Source organism: Crassostrea angulata, chromosome 7 (assembly GCF_025612915.1).
Source record: "Crassostrea angulata isolate pt1a10 chromosome 7, ASM2561291v2, whole genome shotgun sequence".
Classification (NCBI taxonomy): Eukaryota; Metazoa; Mollusca; class Bivalvia; order Ostreida; family Ostreidae; genus Magallana; species Magallana angulata.
Genome location: NC_069117.1, coordinates 40264818 through 40292742, shown reverse-complemented (window position 1 = coordinate 40292742; position 27925 = coordinate 40264818). Strand labels below are relative to the sequence as shown.

General features: G+C 32.9%; 1 protein-coding gene across 2 annotated transcripts; it reads left to right on the top strand.

Moving 5' to 3' along the window:
* The first annotated feature begins 32 nt into the window (after positions 1-32).
* Positions 33-27694, top strand: LOC128191203 (protein diaphanous homolog 1-like). 2 transcript variants are annotated; one of them, XM_052863286.1, is made up of 27 exons: positions 33-115; positions 6240-6297; positions 6430-6564; positions 7294-7392; positions 7478-7602; positions 8129-8197; positions 8869-8886; positions 12288-12351; positions 14136-14272; positions 15577-15799; positions 16047-16165; positions 16421-16540; positions 18382-18500; positions 19523-19866; positions 20064-20723; positions 20836-20947; positions 21040-21138; positions 21340-21536; positions 21953-22039; positions 24051-24203; positions 24451-24580; positions 24775-24900; positions 25309-25472; positions 25859-25973; positions 26306-26356; positions 26552-26650; positions 27133-27694. In XM_052863286.1, exons 2-27 carry the CDS (start codon positions 6253-6255, stop codon positions 27198-27200), a joined length of 3678 nt encoding a protein of 1225 aa, XP_052719246.1. In that variant the 5' UTR covers positions 33-115; positions 6240-6252; the 3' UTR covers positions 27201-27694. The 2 variants fall into 2 exon arrangements, with proteins under 2 accessions (XP_052719246.1, XP_052719248.1); XM_052863288.1 differs by lacking the exon at positions 8869-8886 and having other exon boundaries at positions 24775-24899; positions 25308-25472.
* Positions 27695-27925: the final 231 nt, after the last annotated feature.

Genomic DNA, 27925 nt, shown 5'->3' with positions numbered 1-27925 from the left:
ACAATCCGTATGATTTTCTTTTGTATTTACTTGTCTGAGTATAATATCCTGTATAATTCTTTGAGGTAAAAAATTACCTTGTGACTTAATTTAGATGAACAACTAAAGAATACAGGTAAGAATAAGCACTCATTTTAAAACTGAATTTAAATTTAAAGCTTCACATTTTAATCATGGATGGGCAACGTATTTTATCAGAATCTGTCGGTTTGAATGGGAACGCCTTTCTCCTTCCGGGAGTAGTCACTAAGTCAGGCAGTATAGGTTGCTACATGCGTTTTCCGCAATTAGTCAATATTGTTTGAGTGGGAAATACTGCAGATCTTCTTAAACTTCACTCTTCTGAATGAAAATATCCTTCTATTTTGAATACACATATTTTTATATAGACACACCCTTTTTCAAGTTTCGCTGTAATCGGCTGAAAATTCCACAACAAAATTATCATGTCATATTGTAATCCCTAACATCAATAAATACCAAGGGCCATTTCCAAAGCTAAAAAAAGTCTTATGGAACATGTTGAATATTAATATGTAAACGGTGGGACCGTTGGACCGAGCGCAGATTTAATACAGTGCAGTTTGATTTTTGTAGAATAAAATTTATTTGAAACGCACACAGTAGGATCCCCCTGGTTGCCTATTCAAACTATTAGCCAAAATTTAACTAAAAGTCGCGTGCTCAGTCTACATTATGACGTCATATTTTAGACGTAAAACGTTCAAGTTTTGTCTTCGGAAATAGCCGAAGAGAGTTACGTTATTCCGAACTTTTTTTTATTTCTTCCTCCATTGTTCATCAATTTAATTCATATGAATGCCGCTGTAATAAAATTAAATACTTTATTCGGTATCTAAAAGATCAGTTCATTGACCTTAATGTTTTTATTTTTCATCTGATAATTTGATAAGACATACATAGAACAAGTCGTGTTTTTTGATTAAAGCAGTATTGAAAATTATCTGGTTTCCTTTTTAATTTCTTTTAATTCAAATTACCTTCAAATGAAACATTGAAACTTATCTAATCGAGTTCAGGGGCAATAAACATCGATAAGTACCAGTCAATCAATGATCGAACTAACTTTTTAAAAACAAAATGGCTGCCAATATGGCGGCGCCCAGGGCTGGAAGAAAATTTTTTTGGCCTTAGTACCCCTGATTCAACTTTCATTTTTCACTGATTTTCATATATATACGTGTTACCATTAATCCTCGCTTCGCGAGGCGGGCTTCACCCGCCTCTCGCTGCGCTCGGTATAAAATTGTCTAGATAAAACATTTTTTAAAGAAATATAGATTGTCTGAAATATTATATAATAAAATGAAACTAGCTCTCATTCATTACAACGAAATCAAAACAATTGTTAACATTTTCTCAAAGTGGGTTTGATGCAAAGTCAAACTGTGTGATTGTGAATTTAAGCAAAATTTCAACTCTTAATTATTCTTGCTCACCTGAGCTGAAAGCTGTAGTAAGTTTTTCTTTTAAAATTACTTTTACATTTGTGTATATGAAAGCATCTTAAAATATAATGCTCATAATATCAAATGAATTCTACAACATTTCTGTTGATTTATTGTTATTTGAAAAAAATTAATGATCATGACTATATATCGTTATATTGATAAACTCACAGTATTAGTATTTTTCAAACAATAAAATACACTTTCTTTTGGTGCTTTATTTGTGCTATGAGGGTAGTTAGCATTGCAGAAAAATACAGTTAACTCATGTAATCTACCCTTGAATCAGTTAATCAATTACCATATCCATATAAGTGAGTCAAAGTTTAGATGTTATTATTATTATTGTCTGTTAAAATGTTACTCAGAAGAAACAGCCAATTTTCCATATACTTTGCCATCGTAACGTACTACAGTGTACTTGAAAGTCTGCATGAGGTCAGTCTGTACAAGTCCCCGGAGTTCATACTCTTAATGATGTAGCTTTAGTTTTGTACAATCAAGAAATTATCTGTGCAAAAAAGTAGCAAAAGTACAAAAAATTGAGGCATTGATGAACGGTGAAAAAAATGTAAATTTTAGCTACTTAAATTAAAGTTGGTGTTTTTATAAGGTAGACAAATGCATCTGTAACAGCTTTTGAAAATTTAGAGGAATGCAAACCAGGAAAAATAGGTCGTGCTTTAATTGGATTGCATAGATTTCTGTCTAGTCATGTATATATGTATTACGATCATTTTTTTAAAGAAATAGAGGGAAACGTACTTAGTGGATGTAAATATATTCCAATGAACTTGATGAACTGATTGTTCTGTTTAACGTGCTACAAATTGAAGAAATAAATCACTTACTGGTAATCTTATGAACATCACAAGGCATGATCCCCATCAGTTAAAATACTACCAGTAAATGAACTTTAAAATCAAGAGCTGACCAATTGAATGTAAAACTGGTTATTTATGCTGGTGGTTAAATACCGGTGTGTGTTTTCTATGGTTAAACAATAAGTGTGGGTACCGGTATTAAGTTCATGGATGTGTGATTTACCACTCTAAAGTTTTGAGTTTTTTTACCATATGCGCAGGGGTACTTTTATGCAGTTTTAAGTTTAACGCGTAGCTAGTGTAAATTTCCCCCACACATAAATATCAATCCACTTTTACAGTCAGCGTTTTTCCCAGCTTTCATGAAAATACGTTTACGAAACTAACTGAAATGGAAAAAATGACACAGATTTTAAACTTATTGTGAAAATATAGACTCCAACTGTGACGGCTAGCTGTGATGCTTAGTTGATGCATAAAGGTTTTTTTATTTCAAAAAAGTCTTCAAAACACGTCTACAGTGTATTAGGTTCAATCTTATAGTTTAAGATAAAGAAAATGAATCCTATTGTCTTAATATTAAATCGTTAAGGTTTGATTTTTTGAAGTTTTTCTTTGTAATGAAACGTGATATTGCCTGACTTTGTTATAGTCCAATTTATCACTAAGCCAAGTACAAATGTATAACCAACTGTGCATTCAAATTGTCAGTAGACATGTATACAACCGTATTGATAATATGTTTTTTTTTTCTCAACAAAGTAGAAATAGAGCATTATTCAATCAGATTGTCCTTTTTTTTGATGTCTCTTCCTTGCAGAAGAGTGTCTATAAAAGTATTGATTTGCTCTCTTCTCTGATAGAAGTAAAGATAGTAGAATAGCGCATGATTATCTTAGGCAAGCAATGGTGTTTCTATTTAAACAAATTGTAAAAACAAATTATATATAGTCATTAAATTTTCAGTGTATAAGCTGTACAAAGATGCCTAGATTAATAATAGAAATACAATGCAAAATATTTTATGAATATGTATGATCTTTAAGTGGAAATATAAGGAAAAAAAGTTATCTATTTTGTTACATTTTATCTTATTAGAAATCTTACCTTTTTTCAGTGTGTGAAACAGACTGCTCAATCAGATATTAAAATGTTTAAAAAGTGTAAGCTTGTATTGATCTGTTGATGATGCTGGATTTGAATTTTGCATTGTGTCCATTTGAACTACAAAAAAATTGTGATTAAAATTTCTCTTTGCCACATATTGACAAATATAGGATATTTTACTTCTTTCTTGTTTGTTTTAGAATACTGCAAACAGTATGAGGCAAAATCAAAGATATTTGTTGGAATTAATTTTTATTGATTTCTTAAATTATATGTCTCAACTCTTCACATACCCGTATATTCCCATCATACCCGAATAACTATGTACCATTTAATATTAATCACACCACTGTCATTGATTTAGCTACAGCTGCATAGGCCAACATTAGCTATGCAAACATTAATATCTAAACTCATTACTGTTCATGAATTATTCCCTGTAATCTAAAATTAATGCATTGAAGTACATTTGTATATAGTTTTCGTCCTCAAGGTGTATACTCTTTGACATTTTTGATTTTTATTAAAGCTGTTTCTTCAATAATTAATCATATTTGATGTACCGTAACATCTTTGATTTATTCTCTGACATCTGTTATTAAGGTGGCTCAGATATCACATTTAAACAAAACATATTGTTTTGTTAAATCTACCTTTCCCTCATATTCTGAAAGAACTATAGATGTTCCTGTAAGATTTCTCTGTAGACAAGACTGTTTAGAACTGATTGACACAAATATTAATACATGTAACATTTATATACAAGGGTTGATCCAATAGTAATGTCACACTATGCACCGCGTTTAACACTGGCGCTGTATTGTATAAAATGATACATCAAAATTTTCCTTATCAAAATTCTTATTTGAAGTAAAATTGTGATTAAATTTCGTTGAACACTTAACAAGATATTGATGTTTATGGCCTGATATATACGTGACATCGCTGCGTCATGAAGTTACGTCTTTTTTAGGGTTTGTATTTACGTATAGATAACATAATTTTAAAATTAAAAAAAAAAGACCCAAACAACACTCTATTTTGAAACAGATATACCATAGACTCTTTCTAACTGTTTTAAAAATTAGGGAACGTTACGGTCCATTTCGGATATCTACGCAATGCCTTTTGTCCCAGGGAATAAAAAGGTTGGACATGCGAATAGTGATATGAAGCATTTTTTGCTTTGATAGATAGAAATCACTAGAAGATGTACTGGAATTGGTATATCAACCTAAAATTAAGAGCGAGTGAACAGGGTTCCCTTTACGTGGTTCCATTATCTGATAAAAGCATATGTCTTGTTGATAGATAAATTAAATAGACAGAAGATATACGCTCTGAATGAAACTCAAAACTAGGTTATTACGTCATGAGCTATATCACAGAGCTACATTCATGACTTCTTGAAGAGACCTCGAAAAACTGATCACTCATTAAATAATATCCAATATACTACCCCATCGATTACAAAAAGAGTAATTAGTTACTTTATGAGAGAAGAAAATGTAAAATAGAGCATCATGGTCAATTTTTATGGAGTACTAAATTACGAAAATCTACCAGAACGCCAAAGATCTATAAATGATGTCACTAGCGTGGGGCGACTATCCTTGCTTCACGTTCTACAAAATATATTATCTTCAGAAATATTGCATTGTCATAATGCATTAACATTTTCAGATCTGAATTGAAACAGATAGATATCTTAAAGCACTAGTTTTGTCTCTTTACGTGGATTTTACACGATTTTATTGCATCTGTGACATTATTTTTGGATCAACCCTCGTATTTTATATGATATCAGGATATTTGAATGGTTCAGATATATCAGCTGTGCTCATGTTTTATAAACTTTGAAAAATCAAGTATCATTATAACACATAATTTATTTTATTTATCGGTAATTGAATTACCAGTTGAGAATTAATCTGCGAGAATTACAATTTCTGCAATCAAATCTATATGTTCATTTCTTGAGGTGTGGTTTGTAGCCACATGCAATAAATATTGACGACCAAGATATTTATCACACTTGAAAAAAATGTGTAATGCATGTATATAATTTGGTTTATGGTAATTTCCTGTTCCCTTTTGGTCTAGTCACTTGTGGGATGATAACCCTGGTGCAGTCTCAAGTTGTTCAAAGAATATGTGACCAAATGTTACACACTTTACTTCCTTTTATTGTGTTGATTGTATAACAGACGGTTAAAAAGGAAGTAAGTTTAAAATGATCTATAGTGGGCTGTATTTTTATTATCATTTATTTTTTTTAACAAATGCAACAGTACAAATAAATTAAATATAGTTTCACTAATGAATACATGTATTTGAAATAGACAAATGAGAATTAAGGAAGTAAGGTAAAGATGTTTTTTAGATGTACAATAGATATAATATATACTACACTTATAACTGCATATACCTATTAAAACCAAACAAATATGATGAGAACAGTATTCATTTCAATATTTTTTGCAGTTTGACAATTACTGTAAATTCCTAATTAAACATGAGGAATTAATATTTGTGTAAAATCGGGAGAAGTGTGTCTCGCAAATTTAAAATCTTGCTTTTAATTTATGGACATTTGTAAATTACATAAAACTATGATAAAATTTCAGCATTCACGATTTGATGTTCTCGTGATTTGATGGATAACTGTTGATTCGCGGAATTAAGTACTCGCGTAAAATAAGGAATCTACAGTATTTCAACTGAAGGATAGATCTGTCTGCATGGGTAGACCTATACACTTTTTTTTTAAACTCCAAGATATCGAAAACTGTATTGTTAATTAAACATTAACTTATTATCCATCCATTGCCTTTTTCAGTGATATTTTTATCATGGATAAAGACAGAAAAGGAAAAGATAGGAAGAGCACAAGTTTTGTAAGTCTGATTTGGAATATAATGTTGTAGTTCAATTGTTTTAACAAATTTACAAGTTATTAAAAGTTAAAAGGCTTTCGTTAAAAGGCGTATTGAAGGTTAATGATTGTTCATTTTAATTCTCATACGCAGTTTCATCGTCCAAAGAAGAAAGATGAAAAAGATAAAAAAGCTAGCACTCTTCCTGGGTTGTCAGAAGGAATTGCTGGAATGGCCATGGAAAGTATGTCTCAGTGGGAGGTCAATGAAAAGTTTGAGATAATGCTGGTATGTAGAAGCTTTTGTAGTGAAAGTTTTAAATGAAGATTTGATCAAGCTTAGTGCATCAATATTACTAAAATGCTAAAGATTCTGTAAACATTACAGAATCTCTGATAACATTAAACTGTATGCAGTGTACCAATATGTTGGCACCTAAGTTTTATGGAAGTGCATTACATAACTTCAAGTGCATATTGATTGTTATTACCGGTAGTCCCCTACCGGTTTTCACTGGAGGGGACTATAGCTTTCCTCTGTGTCCGTCTGTCTGTCTGTCCATTGGTCTGTCTGTCCATCTGTCCGTCTGTCTGTCTGTCTGTCTGTCCCACTTCAGTTTTCCACACTTTTTTTCTTTATGCATTTGAGGAATAATATGAAATTTGCTGAACATGCAGCTTCAAAATGTCAAACTACAGATCAAGTTTACACTTTTGTAGCGTCTGGTTGACATATTTTCGACTATATTAATTTTTTATATTCCAATTTTTTAATGTTCAGGTTCAATATTCTGCATTACAGTGCATTGTTTTCACAATTTCCACAAACCGGTAGGGGACGTGTATTGCCTATGCAATACTCTCAGAATGCTTGTTGATTTTAAAGATTTAAAAAAAATGTCATTATAAAGATGAGCTTTAAAAATATTTCATGATTAGTAAGCAAAGATGTGCTAATTTTTTTTAGACATTTATTAAAAAACAAGAGAATAAATTCTACATTTTTTTTTCTCTATAGGACAACCTGAATTTGACTGAGGAGAAGAAGAAGCCCTTAAGGCAGAAAGGCATGGAAGAGAAAAAGGCCATGTTGAGAATGCAGTTGAATGCTGACAAAGTACGGAACATTCGGGAAATGTAGATTTTTATGATTCAGGTCGAATGCCGATTTGGTAACAGTTCATTTTTTTTTTACTTAACAGATTGAGGTGGGATCAGATCATCCTGCAGCATTTCTTGAAAAGTTGAACAATCCAGAGTTACAGGGAGAAGAGAGACTAGAGATATTTAAGTCTCTGAAGGTTTTACTGACAAGTAAACCAGTCAGGTAAGAGATGTATTCTTTCACCACCCCCATTATTCACCCTGCATTATTATTTCTTTTTTAAATTCCAGCTGGCTTTTTTTATTAAGCCTCTCCAGAAGTAAAACCAACAACTCACAAGTAAAATAAAAAAGAGTCAGTTGGAAAAAGTTGAAGTAAAATTTTAACAAAAATTGATGTGATAATTATTTAAAGCTTTTCCATTGTATTTTTGGGGTAGATGGGGGGGGGGGGGGCTTAGTAATCTACATCCTCTAATTACTGTCCACCATATGCATTTGTACTTTTAAAAAATGTTTTAGTTACCAGGAAGTCTGTATTATCATAATCCATTACGAATTAGCCTGATATCAAATGTATGACAACAAGAATAAGAATAGTTGTTTTTTTCTGCTGTCTAGTCAAAAGAAAATGGCCATATTAAAGCAGCATTGGGATCAATTGCAACAGACTGTTTCTAACTTGAAAAAATCAGAAAAATTTAATATCTTAGCAAATCTTATCATCATCATGCATTTTTTTTTTCAAGCTGGGTGAAAGAATTTGGTGAAGATGGTTTGAATATGCTGTTGAAACATCTTGTTCATTGCTGCAACAGGTGAGATATATTGTTAGTACCATACTGGTGTGCATTTATAAATGATTATAGGCGTGCATGTATTGTGCAATAGATATTTATATTTAGCATTTGTTGTGTTTTTTTTTCATGTGTATTTCATGTTGTTCATATGATATGAAGTAGAATGATTGCATGATGTTAAAAAACACCTATAATCCTTATTTTAAAACATTTTCATAGATTGTGAAAAAGGAAAAAAAAAACCCTCTGTATATGTACTATAAACTAACTTTTATTCTGCGTGATGATAGCTGTCCCTAGGAACAGGCCCTTAAATTTGTATCATGATTCATTAAATTTGATATGCAAACTCTGATTTTGTCTCTTTGAACCAGGTTATTTCTGGTGTATCACGAAATAAATCCATTGTCAATTAAAATTTGTTTACAGTACATATGCGCAGTTAAATAGATTTGAAGTCTGCATGTTTTTGACATGCAACATGTAAAGTTTACACCAGATATGAGCATCATTAGAATCCATTTTAATGAATGGCTATATAAGAGCAAAGTTAAGGTTGCTGATTATCAGATAATAGAAGAAAAATGGTGGCTTTGAGTTTTGTACCATAGATTGATACTATTCAACTCTGTTATACTATGTGGTTTAATGAGTCAAATTATTATGTATTTGAAACTGTTTGAATTCAGAACAAAGGAAACCATGAGGTATAATTTGCATGCCATCCCTTGACGTAATATATGGCTTCATCAATTTTTTTGTTTGTACTTTTTGGGGCTTTTAATGAAGTAAAATATCTCTTAATGGAAATGATATTTGCAGCAGTTACTTACAGAGAGAGAGAGAGAGAGAGAGAGAGAGAGAGAGAGAGAGAGAGAGAAAGAGAGAGAGTTTTTTTTAAAAAGCCTGTTACAAAAGAATTGATGAAGCTAAAGAAATTTTCTCAGGAAATGGATTTTCAATATATTTAACTGTTATGTACCAATATTTATCAGAAATATTTACCAATAGAAGTACAAAACTGCTGCATCATACAGATATATATTTCTTTTTGAGCATGTTCTTCTTCTTCATTTACTCTGCATCATTCAAGGAAGTGTACAAGTATATATAAATTGCATCTTGTCTTCAGGAAGAAAGTAATAAGTGCCTGTTTATTAAAAGCCTATGTACATAAAACTTGACACACATAATCTAGCTAGCATGTCTGAATTTTCTTTTGGTATTGGCCGAGTTTCATAACATCTGATTTTGTATCTAAATACTCACACTCCCATTTCATATATGGAGTTTAAAGTGGTTTTTATCTGAGAAAACCTTCAATTAAACCCAATCTTTTGTACAGAAAATGCAAATTGATTAAGATAAGATTGGAAAAGCTATCAGGTTTTAAATAATGTAGTGAATGTGCCATTTTCATTAAGACAAGGTACATATTGCAATACCGTGTATTTTAATCTGAGGTAAATTAAAACCGAAATACCTTAGGCATATTACTGAAGTTATGATTTTCATTTCGATACAAATAATGTACCGGTACATGTACTTGATAGGGACAAAAGTGCATTTCAAACAAAATAAATGCACAGGTTTTCCTACATTTTCTTCAATATACTGTAGACGTATTTTTTTCCACGGGGTCATAATTCCACGGAATCACAATATCAATTTAATCCGCAGGTAAAAATTTACACGGATTCTTTGAATGAAAAAAAATCATTTGATTAATTATTATTAAATTTAGTTCTGAGCGATTTACATAACCTAGAATTTGTCCAACTTTGGACTTTAATTGTAAGAACTGTTCAAAGTGAACAGTAATTATCGGTTGTGCACTTGTCGGTAGTCATTAGTTAGCCGTCAAGATGTTATGACGCTGGCTAAAATCGTCTTGTGAAACACCACATCGTTTAAATTATGAGTTAATCAGTTTTATCACTTTAAAGTCAGAGCACAAAGGGATCTAAAAATTGCAGTAAAAACACAGGTCTTAGCGTGTAGTTAATTGGGTCATTGAATGACAGACCGGCTTGGGGTTATTTGTCGTCTGACACGTGCCGTTATCTCAAGCTGGGAGAAGTTTAAATTTCATGCAAGTAAATTTACAGAAAATTCAAATCTTTAGGAGATTAAATTAATAATTATGTGAATTCTCAATACAAATTTGTTTGACAGTTTGCATAGATAAAGATGATATACATTGGGTACACGTATATATATGAAAGTGTTATATATTGTAGTATCTTCCTATTATCCTTATCCATGTAATGAAATTTCAAAATTTCATTCCAAAATGCACTTTAAGTACACTGGGAAAAGATTCGACAGAAAATTTGTGCCCGTGTTCATAGCGTAAATTAATACCACTCGGACAAAAGTATGTCTACAGTATTCTTGAAACCGTCAGCGAACATATAATTTTTGGTTCAATTTATATTTTCTGTGGAAGTAGAATTTGATAGATAGAAAAATATCATAGACAGTGCTTAAATCCATAAAGTCCACAGTGTAGGATTGATTTATCGTAAACGTTTCTTGACAGCTAGTACCGGTAATGGTGATTTATGAGAGATGTTGCTTTATGAAGCCTTTAGATGCTAGCGCTACTATCTCTTTGTGAATATCTTATGTGTTTAGGATAAGAGGATTCTGGTTAATAAGCTAGCCTTTATACTCTATTTGCAGTTTCTTTCAATGTTGTTCTCATATTTCTTTAGTTTTTTGTTTTCTGAAAATTTAGAAATGTTTATCGACATTGGTGAGGACTGGTAGTTATCTTTAAACAGTTACATATATATCAAGACTTTCTTTGATAATGATTGTCAGCTTATGTCATACTATGTATTTGCGAAGGACATAAATAAAGTATGAATTCCCTCTCCTTCTACATACACTTGCTAATGTATACTTTCTGTTGTGTTTTGAGACTCACTTCTATTACTGTGGATTCCTAATTAGAACCGTTTTAACAATAGCTTGGACTTTCTGTGGGATGTTACTATCTAGTTTGCTCATCAAAACAAGCTGTCAAATATTGACCTCCTATCTTTCGATTCGCTAAGAGAAGCTCATTAATATTTATAGGCTGTCAAAGCCGGAAAGTTGTTTGCAAGATCTGCTCTGCTGTGTGAAATTGACGCTGTTCCAGCGAAATATATATCTCTGGGTGAAGACGGGGAAGTCTCATTGTGTTCAATATATTCATATTTATTAGACAATGACTGGCCAGTTAACCATGAGTAGACCCGCCTTCATCAGATCGAATTTTGTCACGTACTGCCAAAAGTCCAAGCATTTGTTAAAACGGTTCTAAATGCGGATTAAACTGTTATCCACATAAAATCGTAAGACGCTTCCCTCACAACGTCTATTTTTTTTTAGTTGTATACTCTAAGGAATCATTAAAAAATTTAACGTTCTAACAATTTAATTACTGACAGCTAGAATTACAGAATTAAGTACTCATGTAAAATAAGGAATCTACAGTATCTCAATCTTGACTGGCAAATTATTTCTCAAAAAAAAACAATAAAAAGATATATGCAATGGAGGGTCAGACATGGGGAAAGTTTTCTCTTATACAGGTAAAACTTGTTTTATGAAAAGCCTGGCATAAATGGAGCCAAAATGAGTCACTTATATATATTGAAGCTATATATATAGTCATTGATGCTTAAATAAGAATATGCATGCAAAAAGAATACAACTCTAACTCTTGATATATATTTTTTTATCACTTTAGGACATTAAAATCACTTCAGTTAATGGTATTTTCTTATAAAATCAAATGGTTTATGGGTCTAAATTGTACATCTTTAGACACCTTAGAAATACCAATATTTTATAAATGAGTCCTAAAGAATGGACTGAATCGAATGAGGGATCTGAAAATTTAAAACTATTTATTTCCTTACATGATTTATTCAATTTTCAAACTCTATAAATCTTGCGAGTAGTTCTTGGAAATCTATAGATTTTGTGAAAAATGTTTCATAGACAGTACTTTATGTCTTTAATAAAAGCTACTGGCTTTGAATATACCAAAGATATATAGCATTTGATAACAGAATACTAACTAATTTATGTCTATCTGATTTTTTTTTTGTAGGAAAGAAGAGAGGCAAAGTAGACTGGAATGTGTGAAGTGCATAAAAGCTTTCATGAACAATACTGTAAGTCTGGACTTAGATGATTTAGCATGTCTAGTCCGCAAATAGTTGTTCAATCTATTACCTGTAATCCATTTGGGTGCAAAGTTTTAGTGAAATTACACACTAAATCACAAAAAATAATCTTTTTGAAAGTATCTGTTTCCAAATTCTTTGGGGTTTTTTTTCACTTAACATGCAAAGTAATATGAGAGAGTCGTATTTGATTTTCTAAACGTAGCTTAAACGTGTGAAAAATACAGGTACCGGTAAGAATTAATTTAAATATTCACTGTATTTTATCCAAACAAGTGTATCTGACGATGGAATATATAACAAACTAAAATAGCTTTCACACATAAATGTTTCAAGCAGGAAGTTATTGATCATAATATTATTTCCAATTTAATTAGAAAGTTAAAATCTTACAATTTTAGAGAGTTTCCAACATGAAATGCATCTCATGTTGCATCAGATACCTTTTCTCTCTATATTACCTGTAGTTTATATTTAGGAATATAATTAATTTTTCTGGTCAGTTGAGGAAATACTTAATATGCACATGCCTTTAAGTACTAATGGGTCATGATATATGTGGGTTCAAAATAAATAACTGAGCAAATAATGAGAAAAAATGGCATAAATGAATTGAAAACATAAAACAGGTACTTATTCAGTACAGATTGACAATTTATGAGGGGAGTGGCAAATTGGATTATTCAATGTTTTTCATAATTTATTTCATATTAGTAAAGTTTTTAAATTCTTTTATAATAAAGTTGCATGAATTTAAAACAGGGATCAACTGTAGGAGTTTAATGTAGCTAATAGCACTGTCTCGTAAATTTTAAGGGGCTTGCTTTTAAATAAGGGTTGGGTCCTAAAAGTTAGTGGGAATTGGATGTACCTAAACATTGTCCCTCTACTACTGGTGCTACAAATGAAGTGTATATTTTATGCAATGGTTTAATGTAAAAAAAAAAAAGAGGATATTCTATAAAGACACATACTCGTACAATATTTTTAATTTTTAAACAAATATATACTATTCTAGAATATGAAATAAACTGTTTTAAGAGCAATTTAAGGAAATATGTTACCAAGTCACTTGTAACCCAACAAAAATGAAAAACTTACTGATCGATACATTAAATTCTTGTAAAAAAGAAGGTTTTTCAATTTGTTTTTTCTTGTTTTAGGTAAGAATTTAAAGGACAAATTAAAATCTATATACTATAAATTTATTTTCATACCTTAATTGGCTTGGTAGAAAACGTCCAGGTGACAGAGTATATAATTTCTTCAGTTGGTTTATTGTTGTATCAAGTAATCAAATTGGGTGTCATTGTTATATGGCTTAATAATTGTGCTTTTTTTTCACAATATAAAGATGATTGAGATCATATTGATTTCTCTGGAAAAAAACCCACAAAAGTATAAACTAATTTACAAAGTAACTTGAGTTAACTTCCACTTATAATGATGGAGTTTGGGTGCTGTGTTAGGGTACACAGAGGAAATATCTACATATGATGATCAAGCCAGAAGGCAAGGCTACAATTATTTGATTGGCTCCTAGCTGTGCAGTGCTTTCATTAAAACAAAACTTTACAGAGTCACTCATAATAACTATAGTATCAGTTGAAACTTTATCTATATTTGTATGAAGATTATAATGACAGAATGTAATACATGTACCATAATGAAGAAGTAAAGCAGACCTTTCCATGGTTATTTTTAGCAAGTTTCAGCCATTTTTTTTGTTTGAATGTTTTTAAAAAGTTAATTTTTTTGTTCATTGTTTGTAGTTTGGCCTGACAAAGATGCTTGAGAGTGACGAAGGGCTCTCCATTTTATCCCGGTGCTTAGACCCAACTGACCCAGACACCATGATGTTGTGTGTCAGTATTTTGGCTGCAGTCTGTATCTACAACCCACCACTTGGGTAGGAACTTTTGAGAACACCTGTAATTTCAGTGGGTTTCCTATCAACTAGATAGGCAAAAATGCTTTAGAGTATTATTTATGTCACTAGTATTGATTTTAATTTAGTAAAACTGTATGAAATATTGATTGGTTAAGTTGTAATGTAAAAAGCATAAATATTCATTTGGGATTCATTTTCATTGATAAGGTCAATCTTCCTTACTTTGAAAACACCTCTAGGGATTTTCTGCAAATTAATTTTTTTTCCTGCGTTACTTGACCTACTTTGTCAAATACGTCATCTTTATAAGTAATGAATGAGTGTCACATCTTAGTAAATCTGAAAAATCAATTTTGACTTTGGCTCCTTACATTTCTTGATTCATGGTGAATACAGCAAAATTTGAATATAACAAACACGGATATTAAATTTCTTATGAATTTGCTATTTATTAATGTATAAGGAATTATGGTTATAACGAAGTCTTTCTATGGTCTCCTGAAATTTGCTATAAACGAGTTTTGTTGCAGATTGTTTAGTATTGCTGCTCCAAAACAACAAGACATAAATACTTCTTACTACTTTCACAAATTTTTCTAGGTCAGACTTTAAGAATCGTCCAATCATCTCATTGCAAAAGAATGCGAGACTCCTAAAAGCAATAATTGCTCATTGAATTTCAAGATCAGTTTGTTAACCATTTAAGCTTTTAAAGTAATAATTTCAAATGACTTTTTACCATTTGGAATAAAAGTATTCACCACAATACATGAAAAATTTATGAAGGTCAGAGGTCTAGATCATTCAAGGCCAAGAAAACCCCCAAAAACGATGCTCTGAAACTGGTCTATGTAGAGACCTAAAATCTCCTATAAAGTATTCAAAAACACAAAGTTTTCTTTCAATTTATTAATGACAAAGGGCTATGACAATTCCTATAGCAACTGTAACTATGACCCCACTTTGTGGGTGCCCTTTAGTGATAAGTATGTATTTCTGTCCATTCAATTATCCTATCACCTGTAAGTCGGATTTTCTGTTTGTCTGAAGAATATCAGTTTCCCTTGATTGAGGATATGCAATGACATTGAACTGATTTTCTAGGACAAAGGTCAAGGTCAAATAACCTCTGTATAAAATTTTTGTTCAGAACATGTTTTCTTTCCTTTTCATCAAGTGACAGTTTTTGAATTGGGATAGATAATTACACAAATACTTTCTTCTGTTACATTTACCATCAGTATACATTATATGGAACACCATGGAAAAAAAATGTTCACTTAACTGTATCATTTGGTATATTATGCATTTTCAATTTCTAGACATGAGAAGGTGTTGGAGGGTCTGACCATCAGTGCTGAGATGAAGGACATGGATCGTTTTGACATGATCATCACTGGTCTGGGTATGGGGATAAATCTTCCTCTCCAGGTCGGCTGTATGCAGCTGGTCAATGCCATCATCTGTACACCTCAGGATCAACTAGATTACAGGCTTCATCTCAGAAACGAGTTCATGAGATGTGGGCTCCAAAACATGATCAAGGTATTTGATTTTAATCTTTATATCACGACCATGACTGCGTGAATAAATGTACTGGACATCGAAATTATCAAATTAAATCTATTAATTTTTTTTTCATTTAATTACAAGAAATAACTTTGTATCACTTAAAATAAAAACATCAGCCAAACATATCAACAAAGAGATGATATTTCAGGAGCTAAGGGTTCGATGCATTTTGATAATGTATATTTTAATCTGTTTTATTTTCTTTACCCCAATTTTGCAGCATCTAGATGAACAGGATAATGAAGAGCTTCAGGTACAGCTGGGAACATTTCACGGCCAGGCGGATTACGATCAGGAGGAGATAATCCAAAGATTCGAACTCACCAAAGTGGACATGACGTATCCTTGAAACACATGCATACATGTAGATCTTATTCATTTTCTAAAAATAAAAACATGAAAGCCATTATTTCTGTAACTGTAAATTTTAAGTTGAAACATTGATAGTTTCAATGTAGAAATAGAGAAATGGGAATGGGTGCTGTATTTATCGGCCATGTTTTGTTTAAACCTGGGTTTAATGATTTGCTGGCTTTATAAAATCTTGTAAATTTTGGTGCATATGTCATGATTTTCTTAACTGGTTTAATATAGAGATGCTGATCATTGCTTTGAAATGCTGAAGCAGATGAATTCTGCGGACAAGGAGAATGAGCGATGCTTCCTGTCCATCCTTCAGCACCTGCTCTGTGTGAGAGATGACTTCTTTGTCAGGTAAGACAGCTGAACCTCATCTCTTGTACATTGCATGTCAGAACTCTGTTACTGTATAGGGCAATTCAAGACAGTCTTTTTGTACATGGCATGTCAAGATTTCCTCAGACAATGAAAGATAAAAGAAAAACAAAACTCCCACATAAAATGCTTGTTTGGTACCTGTAGCTGACTTCCATTTTTTGTCTGTAGTCATGATGATGTTTTTCTATTTTCACATTTGTAAGTGCAAGCGTTCACAAGCACCTGCTGTGCTGAACTGGCCAATAGTGACATTTTGTTATGATTCATGGTCTGTGGTCAGATATTAGTGCATTATGCGTGCATTTCTAAAGCCTTTACCATTGTATAATATTTCTTGTACCGAATATTTTTTTAAGATTTATATAAAAGAATGTCATATTCATGTAGCTGGCTAATTATTATATTTATTTATAAGTTTCATCTTTTCCTCTTTGATTTAATATGTATTATACTGCATATATTTCAATTACAATTAATTCACTTATTCTAGCTTTCTCAAATAGATTTTGAACCAAAGCTTACAGATTAGCTAGTACATTGAAAACTTACTTCATTAGATGATAGTAGTACATTTGTACTTGAGTGATAACAGAATGCAACTGAAGCACTATAGAGTAGGTTATCAACAGCTACATTTTCATTAATAGCTCGACTGAGCTGAAAGCTCAAGAGAACTTTTCTGATCACTTTTTTTTTATCCTGTGTCCATCTGTTTGTAGAATTTGCACATTTTTTACTTCTTGACTCCAGAACCAATGTGCCAATTTAAACAAAACTTGGCAAAAAATCATTCTTACTGGAAGGTAAAAGAGGATTCGAGTTTGTTAAAAGCAAGGGTGACATCCTATTTCAAGCATATATTTAGCTTGATGCTTTTATAGCAGCTTAATTTTTCAATAAGAAAATTCACATGCAATTTTGGTAAATTAAATGCACAGTACAATGCAAATAATATATAAAATACTGGTATGTAACAAATGATTTACACTTAAAGGTTAAAAATTATATATCATTGTTAGTCCTGAGGTTATACTAGTCTTATGGAAAAATTGTCAAACATCTTCTCAGTAGACAAGGGTCTACGATCCATTTCTTTCCCCCACATCCTCTCCTCCTCATAGAGGGAATTGGGATGGCTTGTTAACCCTTTGGTAGCAAAGATGGCTGTCAAAGCGAAAAAGCCATTTCAAATAAATATCTCTAATATATTATTCTGTATTTTGCGATTTACCAAAGATAAACTGGTTTGTGATGCCTAATTTTTGTAATCAAGATGTAAGCTATCTGGAAAATAAGATATCAGAGACATCTAAGGACTTGTTTGGGGCAAAAAGTATTTGCAATGATGAGGCTCTTGCAAATCTTGCGAAAGTTTCTCACAAGGAATGGCTTGTAAACCCTTGGTTAGCAAAGATGGCTGTCAAAGTAAAAAAGCCATTTCAAGTACCATAAATATCCATAATATGTTATACATTGTACTGTATTTTGCGATTTACCAAAGATAAACTGGTTTGTGATGCCTAATTTTTGTATTCAAGATGTAAGCTATCTGGAAAATAAGATATCAGAGACATCTAAGGACTTGTCTGGGGCGAAAAGTATTTGCAGTGATGAAGCTCTTGCAAATCTTGCAAAATTTTCTCACATGCCAGTAAAAGTTGTTTTGCATTACCAGTACCTGGTCTTGAGTGAATATGAATACAGCTTGGAATTTTTGTTTTGTTTATTGAATATAAACATATGATGATACAGTTGGTATTGATAAAGATGTTTGGAAATCTGTGATGTAAATGACACTGAAGAGATTTTTCCTTTAGGACTGAGTATTATCGACTGATAGAGGAATGTCTGACCCAGATCGTTCTACACAAAGACGGAGTAGACCCCGACTTCAAGAAGACTAAAAGATTCGACATCAAAACGGAGAAGTTCATAGGTTAGTCTTATCTCTTATTATAGATTCAGTCTTATATCATTCCAAAGAACTTTCGACTTTGCTAGACTTAAAAAAAATTCAGAAAGAAAGTTGTTTTACTCAATAACTTTTAGAAAGCTGGATCCAAAAAGATATGGCCTGTTTATTACAGGGTATAATGAAATTTGACTGGTTTTTGTAGTTTTTGCAAAATTGTTCTTTTTATATATCTCTATCATAAAATTCAGACCTAAATGTGACATTGATATAGATAATACAACTCATCTTTACAGCGAATTACAGAATACCTGTAGAGTTTTTAATAGCTTGTTGGATTGCTCAATAGGGTATTTAATTTGGTCAGCAAGGTATCACATCAGGTTTAAATCTAGGTCCTGTGGTTACCCAAGTGTAGATTGTTATTTTGCACTCAACCAATTCATTTGGCACAAAGAAAACCTCTAGAACACTCTCTCCTATTGTTAGCTATTCTATTCATAGACCTTTAAAAAGAATGTTCACCTGGACAGCACTGGATTCTATAGAGCATCAATTCTGCTTGGAGTAATTTGAATTTTGTTTTTCAAAAAATGTAATTCAAAAGACATTTCTGAAGAAACAAACAAAAGAGAAAAGCATAACTTTAAGAATTACGGAGATATTTTTTTCCTGCAAAAAATCATTAGACATTTTGGTTCCCCAATTCCTTGTGCAACATACAGCACTAAGATATTTTTGTGCTGTGACTGCTTCATTAGTTCAGACTTTTATAGCAGTAATGTAGGACAACAGGGAGAAACAAAAAAGGCCCAAATGTGCAAATGTTTACTATATTAACTCACTTTATCGCTGTCATACCTGAGTATTCACATGGCCTAGATTTAAACCTAATGTGATACCTTGCTGACCAAATTGAATACCCTATTGAGCAATCCAACAAGCTATTGAAAACTCTACTGGTATTCTGTAATTCGCTGTAATATAAAAAAAAATAGGACTACATTTCATGTTTCTTCAGTGAAGATTTCATTGCTTTTTGACAGATGAGCTTGGAGAAAGAAGGAAGGAGATTACAGAGCTAGAGAAGAGGGTGTCACAGCTGGAACCAAGTGCAGAGAACCTTCCCAAAGTTCAGGCCCAGCTAGACTTAGCCATGATAGCCAAGCAGGAGATAGAGTCAAAGGCCCAGATCATGGAGGAACAATACATGACGAAGGTCAATGAAGCTGATGAAAAGAAAGAGCAGTTGGAGAACAAGCTCAAGGAACTGGATGCTGAGATGAACTCCAAGCTAATGGAAGTCAAGGAGCAGAAGGAAAAGATTGAGGAAGACTTCCTCAATATGAGGGTGAACAAAGATAAGGAAATTGCTAAACTGAAGGAACAGGTAAATTGAATGGAACCCAATTTTGATGAATGAATTGACTTTCAGTCTTTTTGATTTATATTCTTCCTCCAATTTTTTTTTATAAAATATGAATAATTTTTTTTATATTTTAACGTTTAAAGCACATACGAATCCTTCATTCTTTGATTACCGTATACATTATTGATTGAGCTAGAAATTTGTTTTTTTCTGTTTAGGTTAAAAGTCGGCCAGCCATTGTAGATATGGACATTGCACGACCAATGAATGTCAAGGCATCGACTCCAACCCCGCCCACTCAAGTCAAAAATGCATCAGTACAGACCACAGAGGAACTCCTTCCAGTAGCACAGCCATCACAGCCCACACAAACACCAGCCCCTCCCTCTGGTGCCCCAGCCCCTCCTCCTGCCCCACCCCCACCTCCACTTCCACCAGGGGTAACAATTCCTGCCCCTCCCCCTGCTCCTCCACTGCCTCCAGGTACCCCAGCCCCTCCTCCAGCACCTGCCCCACCTCCTGCTCCCCCTCTCCCTGGTGGTGTAGCACCTCCCCCAGCCCCTCCCCCTCCTCCCCCAATACCTGGTGCTCCAGCACCTCCCCCAGCCCCTCCACCTCCATTTGGTGCCCCAGTTCCTCCCCCTCCACCCCCACCCCCTGGTGGTGCCCCAATTCCTCCACCACCTCCTCCCTTACCAGGTGGTATACCCCCACCACCCCCTCCTCCTGGTGGTGCCCCTCCCCCACCACCTCCCCCAGGTGCCCCTGGGTTTGCACCAGGTCCACCTAAACCTGTTGTACCTCAGTTGCCCTATGGAATGAAGCCAAAGAAGAAGTATGAAGTTAAGGAGCAAACAAAACGTATCAATTGGGAAAAGGTAATTGTATCTACATCTTGATGAAAAAGTTATCCTGGCTTTTCTACAATAAACTGCTGTAAAATCTTTTATTATCATACTCTTTACATAAAATGCTTCTGTTATGTTTTAGATACCAACTAATAAACTCAAGGAAGACTCATTTTGGGTCAAAGCAGAAGAGGCCAGGTTTGAAGATGACTTCATATTTCAGTCATTAGTGGAGAACTTCAGTGTCAAAAAGCGTAAGTTAAAAAAGAACTGTGTGTATGGCTTTGATACATTTTAAATGTTGCCAATACTTAATGTGTAACACTGTCGTGTGCATAATTTTCAGCTGTGAAAAAGGATGCTCAAGTTGAGGTAGCAAATGAAAAGAAAGGTAAAAAGGTCAAGGATCTCCGAGTGCTGGATCCCAAATCTGCCATGAATCTCTGTAAGTATAAACTCTGAAGTGTTGTTGTCTTCATTTCTATATACATGTACATATACTTACTGATGTACAATTAACTCATCATTGTATAAAACTATTGAAGTTTAATTTAGAACACAGAATAGGGAAAAAAAGAGGGAAGAAAATTAATTATTTGCATGTAAATGTTGTTTTGTGACGTCAATTTTTGTCATGGTTTTACAGCTATGTTGCTAGGATCTCTGAAGACTCCGTACAAGGAAATTCGTCGTAGAATCCTGGAGGTGGACGCCGAACACCTGACCACGGGAATGCTGGAACAACTCATCAAGTACCTACCCGAGCCCGAGCAGATCAAGGAGCTGGGCGCACTCAAGGAGGAGTACGATGATCTCGCCGAGGCTGAGCAGTTCATTGCCACGGTAGGTAATGGAAATGTGGGAAGAATAAGTGTTCATTGTGGATTACATTTTCATTAAATTTGTTCTACTATATATTCAAGCCCACACACTCCATTTAATTCAATTCTTTATTTTTGAATCTTTTCTGAACCATGTATGTTTAAGATTATACAAAATTATTTTGTAACTAAAAAGTACTGGTTCTAAATGAAAACTGTCTCACTGTTGTTTGTTAATTTTTTTTTTTATATATAAAACTAAAGAAATGAATTCCAACAATAATAAATTGTTTGCACCATTTTCAAAATTGATTCTAAACACTTCCACATTTAAGTGAAAGTATTTTTTAATGCATACATCGACCATGGATTTAACACTGACTGAATATCAACATATTATAATATAATTATACCTTTAACACACTTTGTAAATTTCAGATCTCAGATATCAAGAGAATCAAGCCGCGTCTGCAGTCCATACTTTTCAAGATGACATTTAGTGAAGTGGTGGATGGCATCAAGCCGGTAGGAACACTTTCTCAAAGATTTCTGGTAGTCAAAAGCCATGAGTGTGGTTACATGTATCTCTTTGAAATTTGTCCATCTCTCTGTCCATCTGTCTGTCTGTCCTTTTGATGGTTCTTAGTTTTTTTACCCTCACAATATTTTAGAGTGAAAAAATTGCATTTCCAGCAGTAAAAATTGTCTGTAAAAAAGAATTACTGTATATTTGAATATATTTCTTTCCCTTTATTGAATTGTAAATTGCAAATACAAGTGTTATTGCAGTCATTGCAATCATGCAGAAGTTTTAGCCAATAGTTTTAATGGATTTAAAATGAAATGGGCACTATTTAAATCAAACTTAAGTAAAACAATGGCAGCTGATTTTAACCTGCACCTCCCATTGCGCCAATGAATAACAAAGAAATTCTGTATTCTTGTTTTTGCAGATGTCCTGTGAGTAAATAAATCTAGGCCACACTAATATAACACATACTGTTATACAAGTTGTACAGTGTACATTTATCTGTGTAGTAGATGCATTATTTTGCATGCTAGGTCTGTTCTGTAAGGTTGCCAAATCATGGCTTTGATGATATCTTCATTTATATTAAATGATGGAAATAATGTACGTGTCATTCCCAGATCAGTTTAATTTGAGCATGCGCGGATTATTTAAAATATTAATTTGTCAATTCTAACATGAATTATACAGCAAAACTAGTTCACACTTTACGGGGATCAGACCATCAATATTACCTTTAAATGGTACAGAATTACAGTGTCTTCAAGTTTGTGTAATATTTGATTCCCTCCATCTTAATATTACTTGTAATAAGCACAAACAAAGAATTTGCACTTTTGAATAGAGATGTATCCTTTAGATTGCAGTTATCGGGAATTATTATTGTTGTTTAACTAGTCACTAACTCTACGGTAATTCATTTTTAGCTCACCTGAGCTGAAAGCTCAAGGAAGGTTTTCTGATCACATTTTGTCTGTCATCTGTCTGTCCATCCATCTGTCTGCGTCTCTCCATAAACTTTCACATTTTCAACATCTTCTCCAAAACCACTTGGCCAATTTCATCCAAACTTGGCACCAAGTGCCCTTAGGCAAAAGAGATTCAAAGTTGTGAAAATTAAGGACCACATAATTGTCAAGGGAAGATATTAATAAGGAATTATTGAAAATTGACAAAAAATTTTCAAAAATCTTTTTTTTCAAGAACCATTTAGACAGGAAAGCTGAAACTTATACAGAAGCATCCTAAGGTAGTGTAGATTCAAAATTGTGAAAATCATTATCCACGGGGGTAGGGTGGGGCACTAGGGCCAGAATTGGGGAGGGGGGGGGGGGGGGGAAGTGGTGGTAAATTTTTACATAGGAATATATAGCGAAAAGTCTTTTAAAATCTTCTTCTCAAAAACCAAATGGCCAGAAAAGCTGAAACCTAGGTAGAAGCATCCTCTGGTAGAGTAGATGAAAGTTTGTTCAAATCATGATCCCTGGGTGTAGGATGGGGCCACAATGGGGGGGGGGGGGGGGGTCAAGTTTTTACTTGTAATGTATAACATATTATACCTTTTGCAGAACAATATTCTGATCACTTGTTCAGTAGAATTCATAACTCTCTGATATTTTTAAAAATATTCTGCTGATATGGCTATTAATAAATGTAAAAATCTCTAGTGTGAAAACACAATGGTAGGTGAGTTTTAGCCACATTTAACCCAATGCACCTACAACATAAAAAATATGATAGCAATTAAAGCTAGGTGCCTCAGGTTAGAATGTGGACTAAATCTGGATGTTCCCTTCCCCTCACATAATACATGATGATAGAGGTAATTTTTAATATCCATTTTCATTCATGGAAACAAAGAGCACTGCAACTCACAGCTATACATAGATATACTGATGACCAATATCCGAAATGGATTGGTTTATCATTGCAAGAGAACATTTGAAAATGTACCAAATGAACCTTACAAAAGTATTTTTAGATTAATAATTTTACAAAATATTGCAGGATTTGATGGCAGCAACTGTAGCCTTGGAAGAAATCAAGACCAACACAAAGTTTGCACGTATTCTGGAACTCATTTTGCTGGTTGGAAATTATCTGAACTCAGGCTCCAGGAATGCACAGTCTTTGGGATTTGACATCAGTTTCCTTAGCAAGGTTTGATATGAATGTTGATTGATTTTACTCTAATTTTTCTCTGATTGTTGATTATTGGTATTAACTTTATTTATTCTTAAAACTGATTTTTCTTAAAATTAAGCTGAAAATTATAATTGATAGGAATGAAGAGAATAAGGAAATAGCAAGGTTTACAGTGCCATTCCCTTATCTTTATTTCTTATTTGAAAGCAAAGAGATTATTGAGGATGACGCTAATTATTTAACTTATATTGCTTTCATGTAGCTGAAGAATACAAAAACACAGGACAACAAGTCGACGTTAGTACACTTTCTGGTTAGTATAATCGAGGAGAAATATCCGGATCTGGTGCAGTTCCAGGACGACTTTACTTACCTGGAAAAAGCCTCCAAAGGTAAGTCCATAAGCAAATACATGTACTTTATTGTGGGTAGAGAAGAAAAAAATAAGATTTTTTTAAATCATTAAATCCGTAATATTGAAAAATTAAAAAAATGTTATGTTGCTGGCGTTTGGATTTTGCTGGACTCGACTATTTTTAATAAAAATTTAGTCTGAATTCTATTGTTATGAGTTGGACTTTTTCAGTTTCGGATGAGTCGATTCAGGGAAACTTCCGTTCCATCGAAAAATCTCTGAAGCAGGTGAAAGGTGATTTGGAAAACTGTAAGAAGTCCTCAATGGAAGGAGACAAGTTCCCAGAAGTCATGGAGATATCCTTTGTTTTTTCCAAAATACACTGTGCAAAGTTCTTATTTTGCATGTATTTTATCTGCATGTGATATTTTATACAGATAACTTTTGTTGGTTTCTGAAAAGAAAAACACTGGTTATGAAATACCAGGTATGGCAATGTCTGTCCTCAAATATTTCAACAGTTGACAAATTAATAACAATTTCTTGTCTGTGAAATAATGACTTTAAAGTGATTGTTGTATGAGAAGTACTTATATTTTCATTACCAGTTCATGTTTTACAAAACCAATTATTGTATATTATAGGCTTTACAAGCTTGCATCTTTTGACAATATGTCACATGTCTAAATCGTAACTCTTCCAGTATCAAAAAAAGTTAAACCACGTTAGTTTCACCAAAATTGCATCTTCCTTGACGCTGCTACGGTTTTATAGGTGATGCTAAAGGCCAGTTTGAAGTACTGAACAATATGTACAATAAGATGAATAGTCTGTTTGAAGATATGAGCAAATACTATTGTTTTGACAAGAAGAAATACAACATGGAGGATTTCTTTGGCGACATCAAAATATTTCAAGACAGCTTTAAGGTACATTGCAGTTTTATTTTGTGGCATGTTATTTCTATGTTTTTTTGTGGAACATATATATACAATGTACGTGCCACTATTGCCTTCCCATATAAGTGTTACTGTACTTCCATTTTTTGGTGTTCAAATAATTATGTATATGACAATATCTACATTTATTTTCAAAACTTGTGACCATTCAGCAGATATTCAGGATTGTATGTTAAAATTCATAACAATTTATTGAAAAGTAAAGAGTATGTCCTGTGTTGAAAGAGCTATTTCAGTGACATCTTACAAACATCTGCAAAAGGCTACATTTTCTCTACAAATTTGGTAATTCCCTCCATCTTATCTCCTGAGGATACATGTACATGTTTGCCTATGATTTTTAATTTGTATTGTAGCAAGCCCTCAAGGATAATGCTAAACAAAGAGAGACCAATGCTAGATTACAACGTGCTAAAGAAGCCAAAGAGCGTGCTCAAAAAGAGAAGGAAGAGAGAATGGCAGCTCGCAAAGGTGAGTTCAGAATCATTATCATTATCTTACACTGCAAGGTATAAATATATTCACTTTCATCATTCACAATACTGATAACATGTGTATATGGATAGAGGCTTATCACATACATGTATTACAAATATATTACTGATATCACTTGAAAGCATATTAATAACTTAATGTAAACTTTTTTTCAACAAATGGTTGTTTTTACCTGTATTCATTTTGTTCTTTACATTAATTTTCATATTTTGCATTAAAATTAGCAGAGAGAAAATTTTATCTTCTTAAATTATGAGAAAACCATACAAGATGAAAACCTTTATACACTATTTATATATGCATTTCAGAGGATGAAATCCAGGGCAAGAGAATTCCAACACGAGGACTTGGCCCAAAGGGTAAGCATCTCCATGAACTCCCAATGAAAATAAAATTCTTTGCAGAAAATTTTTTCAGCTAAATCATTTGTTGATCTTTAAGACTAGTTCATTTATCTCATTCATTTAAAATTCCTCTCTTCCTTCATTTTGAATGTTGTAGCTGTTCCTTCATTTTGAATGTTCTGTTCCTTTATTTTGCATGTTCTGTTCCAGATGATGATTTGAAGGGTGCAATGGACAATCTGCTTGATGCACTGAAGACAGGATCAGCATTCAACACGGCCCGCAGGAAGAGAAATCCAAGACCTCATGGTTAGATACTGTTGTATAGATCCCGTTCAGGGGAGGGAAACATATTTGATCAAATCATTTGAATGTTTTTGATAATTATTATACCAGGTACATTTAACAATTAAGTTAAGCAGTGTTACTTACATTGATTTCTGGTGCATACTGTTTAGAGAAAAATATTCGCCCCTGTTTTATTTCCGCCCCTTTCTCCTTGTATTCAGTAAACACATTCAAGACTAGTCGAATTAAAATTTCTTAAATTATCTCATTTCTTATGCAACTGTGTCTTAACAAATTGAAGAGGGGGTGAAACTGTTTGCAAGTATAGAAGGGCGAGAAAAAAAAAAACATGGGACGAAAAGAATCCTCTTTATAGTAGCAATAGATAATTTTTTTTACAAGTTACTCATTGCTGGAATATGATATGAACTTTTTTTCTTTTTTTAATGCTTAAATGTAATATAACTGAACTTTGAAGGTTTGTACCAAAATTGGTTTTGAAGGTGATGGAGAAGTGAAAGGAATGAGGAAGAAACCAATAGATATTATGGCCATGCAGGAAGATTGCTGAATAATCCAGGGAGATTTGGTGGAGAAACCCTTCCACAGCAAATATCAACATGCAAAACATACCTCTTTTAATGGAAAAGTGGACCAGTCTTTAATTTTTTTGCGTCTTCCGATCGGATATCCTTTACTAGATTTAACTAGATTTTATTTTTTGATATATGTATATTAAAACTATTTAACTTTTTTTTTTTTTTTTTAGGAAATTTGGATGATGTAGATATATAAATAGATGTACATGTATTTGTTTTTATACTCTAGCAAGCATAGTTTTACTTTTCTTAGCACCTGTATATTTTGATTACATGGAGTGCACATCCAGATAAGAGATGTTTTTCAAGTCAAGATTTATTGATTGTATACAATTAAATGCTAAGTCTATCCTTTTCTCTTCTGCAGCAACCTTTAATACACTAATTAAGAGAGATATTTAGCTCTCACTAGGTGAGAATCTTTCAAAACTTACATGTTATTCTAAAATCTGTTTAGTAATTTTTAGAATTCTGTTTTGAAGTAGGTTTTGTTGGAATTTTTGTCTCTCTCCTGTCAGTGATTTGATTTGGTACTATATATGGCTGTGGATTTTGTGTTCTTGAATTCTAGTCCATATGGATGAAAGTTTTAAATTTTGGTTAAAAACAACAGCATTTTGGTGTGTTAATATTCTGATGTCTTTGCAAGTACATGAATTACCGTATATCAGTGTACAAAATTTGCAAAAATGTGGGA